This window comes from Neomonachus schauinslandi, chromosome 10 (genome assembly GCF_002201575.2).
Source record: "Neomonachus schauinslandi chromosome 10, ASM220157v2, whole genome shotgun sequence".
Classification (NCBI taxonomy): domain Eukaryota; kingdom Metazoa; phylum Chordata; class Mammalia; order Carnivora; family Phocidae; genus Neomonachus; species Neomonachus schauinslandi.
Genome location: NC_058412.1, coordinates 59,650,501 through 59,665,310, shown reverse-complemented (window position 1 = coordinate 59,665,310; position 14,810 = coordinate 59,650,501). Strand labels below are relative to the sequence as shown.

The following is a 14,810-nucleotide window of genomic DNA, read 5'->3' as shown; positions in this document are numbered from 1 at the left end:
ACAGATAGCTATTGTAAAGTCAGTTATACCGAGAGTGTATTCTTCCCCTCTCCCACCCTAAAAGTAATTAATATTAGTCCAGAAAGCTAACCTTTAGTTTTTCTTTCTTTGGCTTCTTGCTCTTGGAGTGAGTTTCTCTGCTGCAGACAAGTCCTGCATTTGCTTAAAAGCTCTTGCAGAGTTGGAATTAGAGCTGGGTTTAATTGTTTGGGAGTGTGTACCGACAGGAGCAAAGCAAGTGCCCGCAGATCCTGTAAAACCCAGAGAGGAACATTTACAATTCTAAAGCTAACATTTTGACACAGTTGTTTACTTTCCCAGGAATCCATTCTGGTTTCTCTGGCATTTTTAGAGAATGCTAAAACTAGAGAGCCAGGATTAGGATATTACTCTATTATCATGCCACTAATTAGGTCAGACTGAAGACTCACACAGTTTTCTGAAAATGGAAAAGGCAAAAAAAGATAGGGATTTAAAAAATAAGCCCTGAATTATCCATGAGAAATTAAGGCCTCAATCTAGATATCATAGTTCCTCAAATATGCCAATTTCTGGTGCAAGTCTCATAGTAAGGCCATTCTTGCTCAGCTCTGTAATCTATTCTGGCATCTAAGCAACACGTGGTTACTGGGGGAGCAGTAAAATGCTGCTGGACAGGTTGCTAGCATTCGATTACTGTATGACCCAGCCATCATGGACATCTATTTAAGGCAACGGATTCCCTTGTTTTAACTGGCTTTATAATCAGTAGATCATTAATCTGATTGTTTCAGTTATTTATGAACCATAAGCTGTGATAGAAACATCATATGTTTTCAAAAAATGTAAACAAGTAGAGATAAAGGCAATGTCTCCCTCTTGGTGATCTTACTGCCCTTAGCATTTAATGACATTTGCTCATGTCTTCCAAGGTAATACAAAAGTGTGTACTACATACTTCAAAGGCATAGAGAACACATACTTTTAAAGAATTTGGTTTTTCATCATATGTGATTTTCAGAGTTTAAGTAAGTTAAAGTTATGATAGTAAAAATCATACTAAAACCAAATTTAGAGATGATTTAAGGAAAATACTGAAGTACAGGACTATTCCCTCCCACAGTTCTTACCCCGTTTATTTTTTAAAGATTTCGTTTGTAAACAATTCTACACCCAACATGGGGCTGAAACTCACAACCCCAAGATCAAGAGTCGCACTCTCCTCTGACTGAGCCAGCCAGCCACACCAATTCTTACCCCATTTAAAGAAGCACTTGCTTTGGAAATTTCAACTCGGTTGGTGAAATCAGATTGCAGGTTCTGATACTGATTTATCAAGTTTGTAATTAGGGTGCTGATCAAACTGGCACAGTTTGCTTCAGAAAACACTTGACCTTGAACCTGAAAAAAAAAAGATTAAAAAAAATCTCCAAAAGACCAACATAATGAAAACACAACCATTAACACATTGGAAGTAACACATTGAGTTTCCAAAGTAGGACATACCTTTAGAAGAAAATGTGTCATGAATGTGTACACAATGTTGTTGTTCAGAAAAGTTCTTTCATCCATTAGGATACATTTTATATATTCTGCAAAAACGGGATCTTCACACAAAAGCTTGATGCAATTTTTTGACATAGCAGACTACAGTGGGGGAGAAGAAGTACTGATGGTTGAGCACAGAAATAACTGAAGGCTTACACTGCTTATGATGAACATCCAAAGTCATTTTAAGTCCTGTTAGAGAAGCCACTTTTAACTCCGTCTACTGAACTTTCAGTTAAGTAACTGTCCTCCCAACAAACTAAATCTTCCGCACTTAGACTCTACAGGTGAGTGTAAGAGGAAGAGACTTGTAACAAGTCTGAAGGACAAAATGAAAAAAATAGGTTTCAAAAGAAATTCAACTTTATTATCTAGCATAAAGAGAGAGAACAAGGATTGGACAAATAAGACTAAAAATAGGATGAGAATGTTTTCAGGGGACCAAATTGATGGATAATAAGTAACCAAACTATATGTGGAGAAAAAGACAAATTTTAAGAATTAAATTTATTCCCTAAAAGGAGTTAAAACCTTAAGCAATAGTAATTTGTTTGGTAAATATCTCCCCCCCCCATGAATATTGCAAAGATAAACAGCAAATTTAATTATCTCACAAAGATAATTAGTGGGTCCCCAATATATGGAAATTCCACTAAAATTTGGTTTTCCTGTTTTTCAATGGTCATGGCTCTTAAACACAAGTAGTATGTCTTTAAGGAGATACACTCTCTAGATTATATGTATTTTAATAATAGATCATTTATATGGAAGACAAAATGGACTATTTAAAAAAAATAGGACAAAGTTTAGATAATATATACAGGTTATATACTTAAATATTTTATTAGGGTAAGCAATTTGGTAAGTACATTCATGTTCACCCAAGAAATCAGAGAGTAACAGGACCAGGGCCCAGCTCCTCAGACACTTGCTGTCAGGAAAACTGGGTCATTCTACCAGCTGAGTCTCTGCCTGCTGCCTGGGTTTCTTGATGGCTGCTTCTACCGAGCTGGCAGGGCTTTAGAAGCCTTACAAGAGTTTTGCATTGTCTTGAAGGAAGTTTTTGGAGATGGTGAATTCTTTGGAAAATAAGCCAATAAAGGGAGTGGTAAAATGCTGCAGTAGCTAAAACAATAGGGAAGCAATAGACAGTGGCAGAGTAGAGAAACCAAGAAAACCCAACTACCCGAATCAAGAATGAAAGGAAGAGTAGCAGCGGCAGAGGGAAAAAGCAGAGCTCTGCTCCAATTTGCTGAATCGACCACTCAGCTGAAAAATCAATCAGCAAGTCATTTTCTCAAAGCCGCAATGTTCTAAAGCTCTGTGACTAACATAAACTAGTTCAAAGATTCCTACTATAGAAAACAAAATGACATTTCTTTAGGGGCCAGAGAGGACTCCATTTCTACACTTGAGAAGCTCACAGTTTGTGACCAGGAGACAGAGAAACAACTATCCTAGCACTTGACACACATCCCCGAAGACAAGAGCATTACAGCCCAGGCAGGAGGCTATACCAGAGGCATAAAGTGTTTCAATGTTTTAGATACTATAATTTGGATAAAGTTAAAGCCAAAGTAAAGTTAACAAACATCTCTGGGGATGAGCAGCTGCAACCAGGAGGAAACCAATAGTTTTTTTTCGGGGTCTAAAGAAAGTGGGGATCCTTTAGACCTGATCCAAGGAATGAGCCAAATCTTTGGACCAATCTAGTTTCTCCCCTACCTCTGTGCCGTTCTCCTCCCCCCGCAACAATTAAACAAGCATTATTGAGGTGCCCACTTTATTTTAAAGAGTTGGCTCTTAGATACTTAAGGTAGGTAGGATATGGTGTTTCTTGTTCTCAATGAGACTGTTGGTAAGAACAAGTGCATCGGACTCTTGAAAACCTCTTCAAAGTAACAGGGAAGAGGTGAAGGACAGACTGCTGAAACTGTTTCTGCTAAAGCTCTGAGAAGGGTGGAGGGGAGCAAGACAGATGGGGCAGGTGAGGGAGAGCAAGAAGTGGCATATGCCTTCTTCCCCTAAATACCTCCCTGTTTTGGTCTTTTAGCATAACTGTTTATATTGATCTATAAATTACAAATTCAATAGCTACTTTGAAACATCCTCTGTGATACAAATCTACTGAAGTAAAAACCTCAAAGGGCAACTTGATGCCCAATACTCAATAGCTATTACTTCCATTAAGCATATTTTTACCTACCAAGATTCTAAAACATCTCCAATTTCCAGCTTGTGTTCAACCCATTGTTCCTAAAATTACTGACCAAATGGTCAGATGAGATGAAAGACCAAATCATCTAAAACTCATTTTCTTTACCTGAGTCTGGCATAGCTCAGTCCAAAGTTTGGGGAACAGTGCAAGATGAAGTGGCAAACCTTCATAGGCAACTAGGACACCTAATATTTGAAAAGAAATCAGAATAGGTTATAAATTATACTACTGAGGTATTCAACTCTGAAGGTACAATTCTAGGTATTTCTAGTCATAACTATGCATCTTTTCTACATGTTTTAGAAATATATAGAATAAAGGGGAAGAATTCATTCCAGTGCTTTAACCAGTGAAATAATTTAGAGTGCAGTATACTTTGAATTTATTCAGATTCCACACCTCATTCCCAGCAGGATCTGAGGTAACTTAAACCAATTCTGCTTTTTAAGTATTAGAACTTTGTCTGGGACAATATAAGAAGGGTTATTGCAAGTGGTCCCAAAGCTTTCTTGGATTAAGGTACCACTCTGTATATTAGGTAATTTTCATGGACTAGCTAAGCTTGGAGGGGAAGGAGGGACAAGGTTAAAAAGAGGATGCGGAGAATTAGAAAACATACTGTTCTTCCTCTTTTACCTTGTTTCTCCAAACACAGGGAGTATAATCTTTATGGTGGATGTATGTAAACACTGCTCTTGAGTCCAACAGCTTCTAGCCTTGTCCCCAAGCTCTTCTGGGTAGACCATACTTAGCTGTATGTCAGGGTCCTATTTGGAACCTCTACTGTTTTAACCTTCCCCCCCCTCCCTATTCCAAATGTCAAGTGTATCTCTAAGAAATGTATTCCTCTACCCTCTGCCCTCCTACCTCTCAAAGCACAGAAGTTGCTATACCACAGCTGTAAGTAAATTTCCCATTCTCCATGCTCCCACTTCCAGCGAAAGTATGATGATGGAGGAGAAATATAACTCTCCTCCAGGTAAGAAAAAATTATGAGTCAGACATGAAGTTAGCAAACTTTTTCTATAAAGGGCCAAACAGTAAATATTTTAGTCTTTGCAGCCAAATGATCTCTGTTGCAACTACTCACTCTGCAGAGGTAGTATGAAAGCAGCCCAAGACAACACTAGATGAATGGGTGTGGCTATCTTTCAATAAAATTTAAGAATACTGAAATTTGAATCACATGTAATTTTCATGTGTCACAGAGTATTTAGAATAAACTAGTATTTTTTTTTTTAAAACCATTAAAAAATATAAAAACCCTCCTTAGCGTGCAGGTAAGCTCACTGGTTATACAAAACCAGGCAGCATGCGGCTATTATTGTTTGCCAACCTCTGGGTTGGACCAAGGATTCAAGAAAATCTTAAGACAGGAAAGTCAGATCAGTCATCCAATTTAGTCATCCAAGAATGCCAAGTTTCCCTTTTGTGGGTAAGTCTATTTATTATATTCCTGTCAAGATTAATCCCTTTGTAGAGAGACCCCCCCCCAAGGAAACTATTCACCATTTTCCTTTATTGTAACCTAATCTGGCTGGGGATGGAGGCATTTACCCACTGTAAGAGCACAATACACATACGCAAATGAAGGCATGTCATCAAAATTGTTGGGTACAGGAAAGAGTTTCTATGCTCCCATGTCCCTGCCTCGTAATTACCCATAAAAGTAGACCAACAGTTGGCAAACTCTGGCTTGCAGGCCAAGTCTGATCCACAGCCTGTCTTTGGATGGCCATGTGAGCTAAGAAGGGCTTTTGTATTTTTAAAGGATTGTAAAAAGAACAGTGAAACGAAGAATATGTGACACAGACCATACATATGGCCAGCAAAGTACACCTTTGCAGAAAGAGTCTGCCAACTGCTGAACTAGAGGCTGCCCTGACCTCTCAGGTGGAAGTAGACTGTACATTACAATCAAAGTTTCTCTAGTCTCTACTCTTTTTCCTCAATTATTCCTCAAAGTATAAAATATAATCTTTATTCCTATTTTCCACAACCACCAAAAAGCCAGCACTACCACAGCAAATAACCCCACAGAGGATTTCTATAAGATCACTTTCAAGTAATAATCCGATACTAATATCTTTATTTTACAAGAAAAGAAGGAAATAAATACATGCTGGCATCTATTGTGCTAGGTGTGTCAGATAATTACATCTGATTTTCTCATCAACTTTGGGAGGTACTGTTTTATTCTCATTTCCCCTTTTCTCAATGAAGCTATCAGGCTTGGAGTGATTATGTAATCTGCTCAGGTTCATCCCAAAAGCCAGTGAGCAAAACATCTATCCCAGGTATACCTGGTTCTGAAGCCTATAATCTTTTCAATGATCAGTGTTTTCCCAAACTTCAGTCATTCATACCACTTTCATTGTTGTTTTCATATCTGTCCATCACCTGTACTGTTTACTTAGTACTGTTCTTTGGATTCACTTAGGGAAGATAATGCTACATTAGCCTTAGGCAACATAACATATAGGAAGTCACAAATTTGGTATACTAGTTATATATTTCTGTGACACAGTAAGATCTATACATATTTATGAATATAAAATTATTTTCCATGGACCATCTTATACACTACACTCTGGAAAACACTGCCACCCATGATGAGTCAAAGATCTCTCTCTTACAGTCCTACCTATTTCCTCTCTGAGTTGCACCTCCTTTGGAAGGAGGGCCATCCCTTCAGAACAACACAGTTTAAGTTTCTTTCTAGCATTTTCACAAAGCACTGAGGATGAGGCACATCTTGGCTCTATGACTCAAGGTAGAGGCCAATGCCATCCTACTCCACACATTCTTCCAATACCTTCTGGGATGTCTTACTATACTGGGTACAAAGCACAGAGAGATGCAATCAAGACACACATCCAAGCCTTGTCTCAGTAAACAGGACAGGCAGGCCTAAGACATACTGGCTTCTGCCCACTTAGCTTTCTTCATCCTGTGACTTCAGACATCCTCAATGGGTTCTTACCCCAACCCATCCACAAAGAAACTAATATACAATAATCAAAAACTATTCCAAATATCTTTTCCTCATTAGTAACACTTTATACTGTAGATGCTACTAGATGTGTTACTGAAAATCTTATAAAAACTGTTTTTGTAGGTAAAATGGTAATTCAAATGATTGCTGTGAGGATGTGTATATTTACTAGTTTAAGGTGTCTCCTATCTGAATTGTGTCAGGATTGTCTGGTTTTCTATAGGAGTGTTTAACCCATCCAAGCATTGTCCATGGAAAGTGGTAGCTTTTGCCAAGCCCACAACTAATGCTCCACTATGGGACTGAATCATCAAGACATTTTAGCCTAAGAATATCACACATTTGATTCTTCTAATTCCCCTTGTTCTCACTTATACCCACTAAGCAACCAAGTGCTGTTTATATGGCTTCCCGTGTAGGTTAGTGGAAAGAAATCTGCTGGCCCTACCATGGAATATTCAGATCCTTGTGTCAGTTATTCCTTTATAAATAACAGACTGGTAATCAAATTATAAATATATCTATTAAGTATAATTACTAAGTATTAGCCTAGGATAAATGGATTTGCCCTTGGTAGACGGGTAGAAGCTGCCTTCTGATACGCACTGAATGATTGGTATCTTCATTCACCTTAAGAAGTCTTTTGGAGAACAGCTAACCAGTTGTCTTTCCAATCAGTACCATCTTGACATCAAAAAAGGTAAAGGATGAACCAGAGCTGTGCTTTTTTATAATCTGAATTTCTAATTTGTTTACTTTTACCAACAACCTTAACTTTTTTAATTCTAGAGATTTTGAAGATTTCAGATTTTTAGGTATACCATGTTGCTTGCAAAAATTTCCTTTTACTATTTTTTACTTTCATTTACTAATGCATTTTAAAACTGTCAAAAGCAATGTTAAATAGTAAAGGTGATAGATTCTTGTTTTATCTCTGAAAATGAAAATTAATTAAATGATGAAATCTAGAAATTTGTCATTTAATTTTACTTGGGCATCTTAGTGTTAATTTTACGTGTGTATGGTACCTTAAAAAATGATACAAGAGTTTGCAGTACCAGCTTCCTAGACTACTTTCTAAAAATTTTGTTTCCCCTCCCCAATACAAATGATCATTGCAAATAATTTAAAACTTACAGTCATTTAACCTAGACCTTGAAAGCAACCCATAAGTTTATCCATACACAGTTGAGAGTATAATCCCCTAGGTTTTGTGTGGGTTTTTTTTTTTTTTTTTTTTTTTTTTACATGTACTAAGTGATTTGTCCTACTGTTCTAAGACTATGGTCACATTCTGCATATTATTTTCCAATTTGCTTTTTCTCATGTAATCCAAAGTCATTTCCTATCTTTTTATTTTAAAGATCTATATATAAGACAGACAAACTATTTAAAGACTATACAATAAACTATAGGTTTACTTAACTAAGCTCCTACTGATGGACATTTGAGTTGTTTCCAGTTTTTACCCAATACAAACTGAATGAAAATAAATGTCCTATATATGTTTTTGGACACTTTTGTAAGTAGAGTAGGGTAGATTCTTAGATCTGGTACTGCGGGATTAAGGGCTATGAACAATCTAAATTGATAATGCTAGTACACATCCCTGATCTGACTCCATTATAACATCTTTTTTCAAACCGTTTAAGTATGTATGACATCGAAACTTTATCTCATAGTTGGAAAAAAAAGGAGAGAAAAGAGAAATCATCATTAGTAAGGTGGGGCAGCCCCTCATATGGTTACCAAACATTTACTTGTTTTGTATGTGTAAAGGAGTTGCTTGCTGATGTCCTTTACTTATTAATGTTCTTTCCCATCTCACTGAATCCTAAAAACTCTTTGTATATTGCCAATACTAGCAATTTATCTGTTAAGAATGCAAATATTTTTCCCATTAGCTGTACTTTAGTCTATGGCATTTTTCAACATGTAGTATTTTCAGTTTTTATGTTGCCAAAAATTTTAATTTCTTTTGTTTATGGGTTTTACATCCTGCTTAACATGGGCTTTCAAATTGGAAGGTGCTATCCATATGATTCTGTATTTTTTAGTATTGTTATGATTTTATTTTTCACAATTAAGTATTTAATTCTCCTGTAATCTATTGCAATCTAAGTACTGAAGTAGATATTAAAGTTTGCCCCTTCTCTCTTTAGATAGTTGATTCTCTCAATACCATACAATCTCCACAGGTCTGATAAATCATCTCTATTGTCTTCCAAATCCTCACGTATCCTTATGTTTGTCTGGGGGCTGTTTTTGCCTATGTATGTTTTTCTGCCTATATATTTGCATATCTACATTACATAGTTTTAAGACTATACTTTCAGGGATCATTTCTATAGTTCGTTACATTACTTAGTTTTAAACAGTACAGTTTACTTTTATGTAAGACAGGAGAGAAAATAAACCTGTATTTGTTGTTCTCATGCAAAAAAAAAGATTAAAAAATTAATAAAAGTGGGGGTAGCAGGCCTGTGAGTGATATGGTCATGTGTACCTTTTGCTATTTTGAATTATAAATTGTGTGTATGTAGTAAATCCTAAAAAATGAAATTAAAAATTACTGATTTTTATTAAGTAGTTTAGAAATTAATAGTGCCAAACCCTCTTATTATTCTTTTTAAGAATTTTCTGGGCTAAACTCTGCTATTTTTAAATTATCAAAATACTGTAGTTTCAAACACACTCTTATTTCAATGGCAGTCAGTAGCTGTATTCGCTCTCCCAAAATTCTCCCCCCACTTGTCTGTCTTCCCTAGCCCCATGCCTGACTACCCTCACTTCAAAAGCACTCCAGGCCCTTACTTTACTAGTTAGTACCTGCAACTCTAATATGCAATAAAATTCCTTTTTATCTCCTAACAAATCTTAAAATCTGCTCAGTTACCCATATAACAATTACCACAAAGACTTTTCCTCAAAATTAGAAGTGACTTGCAATCCAAGTCTTGAGACAATCCCACCCATGGTCACAACATTCTGGCCCTTGGACCATCTAACCTCAAGGCTTAAACGATTAAGGACATAACCAATTTAAATTTACCTTTCCCTCTCCTTGTTGCCAAATTTAATTTCCTGAAGAAATTACAAAAATTAGAACTCCTTAGCAACTCTCTGCTCCTCATTACAGTGATTAATGTGCGCTTTATTTTAAGCTCTTTCCTAGGTGCCTCTCCCTGGAAATAATCATTTCAGCTGAAAGTGGGAGTTAACTTTAAGCACTGGAACATACTCTCTTCATTCAGATGAGGCATGAGGAAAGCACTGCTCTTAGGTCTTTGTTAAAATAATGTCTAATTAATTTTCTGCATTAATTAAGACAATTAACCATGAGTTCCAGGGAAGTTGGCAGAGTAGGAGGATCTAGTAAAAATACATAAACGAATGAATGAATTTAAAAGAAAAAGGTACAGCCCAGAAAATTTTCTTTTCCTGCTCAATTTGTGAAGGCTTTGGTTTCTACTCAATATAGCCACCACTCACATCTGGCTTAAACAAAAATTCAGCTCCTTAAATCACATTTCAAGTTCTCAACACTCACATATGGCTTCTGGCTATCATACTGTGGACGATGATGCAGTTGGAGAATATTTCCATCCTCATAGAAAAGTTCTATAGAATAGTGCTTATGTAGAAAACTAAACACTAGGAGGCAGCATCAACAGTGCTTCATGGTTACAAGAGGAATGTATTAAACACTATAAAAGCTGATTCAGCTAATGTTGAAGACTAAGTGTATGTCCTTTCCCTCCCTCCCTTCTTCTCTCCTCCATATTTAATTTCCCCAAACTGTTTTTGTGTTGATGAGGAAGACAGCCCCAAAGAAGGTAGAAATTCACTATTTGATCAGAGCTGTTCAAGCAGCTAAAACAACTCCTCACATAACTTCTGGTATAAATCACATAACACGATTACCAAGAACTTTTCTTAAGGTCAGCATTTAGTAAGTCCCCCTCCTTATCTGGGAGTAAGGCTGTTACTAGAATTCCTGGACATTTTCTCACATTTGATCACTGCCACTGCTAGGTTTTATTTTTCTACCAAGTGCCATGACTGAACTGTGTAATCATGAAATGGCCCATCTGAATATGTGCTTCCCTCCCCAACCACCCCCACTTGCCATTTCAGCCGCATGTGTATAAAACCAGCTAACGATAACAGGTGGAAGGAACAACCTTTCAAATGTGAAGACACTCTAATCACTTACCAATAAGATGGTTTTTCTGAAGAGGAATTATCCCTGACAGCTGTTACCACTTCCTTCTTCTCCGATAATGAAACCTAAGGTATGTTCACATCTTTTGCCCTACTTAAAATGGATCAAAACCTTTTCCATAGAAGGAAGGGGTTGTGATTGAGGAAAAGCACAAAGGGGAGTTCTAGAGTATGGCAATATTCTGTTTCTTGACCTGGGTGGTGGTTCCACGAGCACTTCACTTCCTATGCTCTGAAATAAAACTACAGAACACTGGGAAAGAATCCTGGGCCATCCCTAAAGAAGTAATACTCACAGGACACACAGAGCCCGGGAACTCTGGAGGTCCTGAGACAAGGGATATGTCTTCTAAAGACTTATCAGCTAGAAAAAGTCACCCAAAGGGAGCAATTCTCTTATAGCTCTCAAGCACATCCTTGAGTAATTTGAGTTTTTTCTCCTTTTAAAATTCACTGATGGTTTTTTCTATTTCTCATATCTTCCTTTTCAAATTTCCTTTCTTCTCATTCACTTCTCTATTTCATGAGACTTACCTCCTAATTTACTCATATATGCACCTCTGCTTCACCCTGGCAAGCCCACTCAGTTTGCTCTTGGCATTGCCAGCTCCAAAGCACAGCTGGCACTATAGATCTCATTTTATCCTCAAGACCAGGGCTGGGAAAGTCCACCTCTCTAAGCCTGTCTCCCTAAGCAGAGTAGGTTTTGGTTTTTGTTTTTAAATTCTGCTGGGCAGATGGAGGAGGACTTGGGCTTCTATGTACAAAAGTAATCAGCCCTACTCCACTCCTTTATAGGCCAGCTGAAACTCTGGGCAGAACTATTCAATGGAAACCAGTAAGTTGGTGTTTTCTTAATAAAAATAAAAGTGTTCCCAAGAATAATTAATATTTTTAAACAGTCACTTTAAAAAAGAAAAAAAGGATCGTCTCATTTTTGTCTCCCCTTCCTGAGTGGCTAGGGGCTTAAAATAATTCAGTGGAATTTACTGCTCATCTTTTATACTTACTCAGCTTAACTAATGTTTCAGTAAATTTTTCACAGTTGATTGCAACTCGGCATAATAGATGGATGAATTGATGATAAGAAAAGAAGTAGTCTAGCAGCATACGATCATAAACGTCATCTTTGCCCTGAAGGTTAAAGATGATAAAATGGTTGCACTTAAATTGTATAATAAATTAAAGAGCATATTTTGTGCAAATGTAATAAGTTTAACTAAAAAGCTGATTAAATATTTAAATTCTATAAGAACCTAGTTTTAAATTCCAAGTTTCTAGTAATGTTAAGATCTTAATGTCACAAGTTTATTTTCAGTGTGCAAATGCTATCAATTAAAATTACCCATTATTTCTATATACTTTAATCAAGTAAAATTACTGTAGGATTTTAAAATGTGACACTTTAGTTCTACAGACATCATCAAGAGTTGAATTAAATTTGATTTTTGAAAGAGATTTCAAATGATTTCTGTAATGGCTACTAGTGTTAATTATTTTTAATATTTTATCTTCTAAGAAGTATATTTAAGATCCAAAGATGGTGGGCAAGGGAGTGTGAATGAAGCGGGGTGAAGAAAAAGGGGGAAAAATTGTTTAAAAAAATGTTGAAACTGAGATAAATTATCTTGTGTCAATGTACCTTCTCTCTATAATTTAGAATTAGCATTATTTTAGGATACGCATTAAAAGAGAAGAATCAGACTACAAATGATGATAGATCAATCAATCAGTGATATTAAGCCAAGGTCAAAGGATTATAATTAAAGGGCAGTAAAAGAAGTCATTGATTATATGGCCAAATTTAAACAATAGTAACTACCTAACTTGACTTTTCAGGTTTAGATATATGACCCAGTTATAATTTAGCCTAGTGACTAGTAAGACTTTCTATTAGGGTATTTTTTTAGGGAGGAAAAAACTTACTACTTGTGCTTATTGTTGATTTTGCAAATACTCAACCAACATTTCAGAGCACTAAAAGGAAAAAGTCCAAATGAGTCTAATCTTCTTAGGATCCACAAAATGGTCATTTAAGTCTAATATAACTGCCAGAGGGAAAATTTCAAATTACTGTGTACTACAGAAACATGGTTTTCCTGGCATCCCAACATACCTTACTGGTTTCCACCATTGTGGGCAAGAGGCACATATTGAGTTCAGGGCGCGGAGGCCGAATATTGCTTTTCCCTCCTATTAGCTTGATATTTTCTCGACAAGGGAAATAAGGTCCAAGAGACACTAAGACATTAAAAGTGTACAATAAGAATAAATGGAAAAAATAAATCTCCATGCTTCAGTGTGCAGAAAGATTAAATGCCAACCACATTCAAGTACTGTGCTAGATGAATACGTACTTGGTATATTACTGTGATGATAAGTACAATGGTTGTGTTGTAGAAATGGAACCAGAGTATGAAGAAAGTCATGGGGACTCAAAAGCACAAGTTCCTTGAGGACATCTGAAAATAAAAACACAATATGAGTATTAAAAAGCTGGAGGGTATCTAACTTGCTTCTTTCGAACTCACAAATCCTGCTAGGGTGACTAGTTGCAGTATGGCAGGTGGAAAGGTTTAAAGAGTCTAAAACTGTTTTAGCTGCTGACACTGGGAGAAATTCTGTCTGATGCTCAATCAAATCTGGATCAGTTACTAACCAAAGTACAGCCATCATTTAGAAACCAAAGTTTAAAACTATTTATTTGTATTTTATTTATCCAAGAGAAGAAGCATCATGGAGAAGTACACTAAGGGAAAATATTTAATGCACACTGATGACATGTCTTCATAAAATCAACCAAAGCAACTTAAGACAGAAATCTAAGGCTCAAAGTTCTTTGGATCTAAGACATAATCCTTAGTCTACTTTTAATGTTTCATGATGCTAGCTTGACTGATGTTCATCCCCTAATCATAGAGAAGTAAAGCTCGTGATGACAGGCTACTGAATCAGAGGTTACTGAAGTACAGGCCAGTAATTCCACAGAGCATCAGGCCAAAGCTTGCCAAAACTGCTTATACGTGGCAGCCAGTTATTCATGTCATTTTGAGAAACTGGAAATTAACAATTAGAGTCTCTAAAGAGGACTTTTAAAAATGGCTTCTAAACTAGTAAAAAATACATTATAAATTTAAAATGGGGGGGGTCCTTTAACAGGCACAAATTATCACTTCATTATGAATATATAATCACTAAAAAGGTAAAATACCTGGGAGTCTAAGAATAAGTACTACAAGTATCTTTAGGTAAAAGAACAGGCAGTAAAAATAATCTCCCCAGCCCTTTACAGCATCAGCTCTCCTTTGCAAAACATTTGCATGATCCTACCTTATTTACATAGAACCAGAAGATCTCAGAGCTGGACGAGATCTAGAGATAACCTAAGGTCAAAGAGCCCAGATATATTACATGACCTGCCTGTGATCATATAAAGTAATTACTGGCATGTTGAGAAATATAACTAGATTTTCTAGAACCTGCTGGCCAGTGTGAGTTACAAATAAAAAGTACAAATGTCTTCCAAACCCTGCAGAACTAATATCACATCCTACAAAGAATATTCCACAAAAATCTTCATCCATTAGGTTTTTACACATACATATTTTCCAAGTAACTTACCTATACAGGCATTTCTAAGTTCTGGAGGACTATAGGAATTAAGAAGAGTTAACAGTTTATGGGCAAATTCAATTCGCTCCTGCCACTGAATTAATGCTTGTTTCACATCTGCAAATATAAAAGCATACATAAATATGCCATTTGAGTTCAGACTTCCTCACAATTATGTTCTATTTTTATCTACAGAATGCTAACACTAAGAAAATCAAATTAATGACATAAACA

General features: G+C 36.3%; 1 protein-coding gene and 1 pseudogene across 1 annotated transcript in view; one reads left to right on the top strand and one right to left on the bottom strand.

Annotated features, from left to right (window-relative positions):
- USP34 (ubiquitin specific peptidase 34) overlaps nucleotides 1-14,810 on the bottom strand; it is a 263,530-nt gene that overhangs the window by 2,371 nt on the left and 246,349 nt on the right. The window contains 8 exon segments of the mRNA XM_044918540.1: nucleotides 92-251; nucleotides 1,237-1,380; nucleotides 1,486-1,626; nucleotides 3,851-3,930; nucleotides 11,975-12,098; nucleotides 13,081-13,205; nucleotides 13,322-13,426; nucleotides 14,586-14,693. Coding sequence (XP_044774475.1) covers nucleotides 92-251; nucleotides 1,237-1,380; nucleotides 1,486-1,626; nucleotides 3,851-3,930; nucleotides 11,975-12,098; nucleotides 13,081-13,205; nucleotides 13,322-13,426; nucleotides 14,586-14,693 — 987 coding nt within the window.
- Nucleotides 9,061-9,162, top strand: LOC123326153 (annotated as a pseudogene).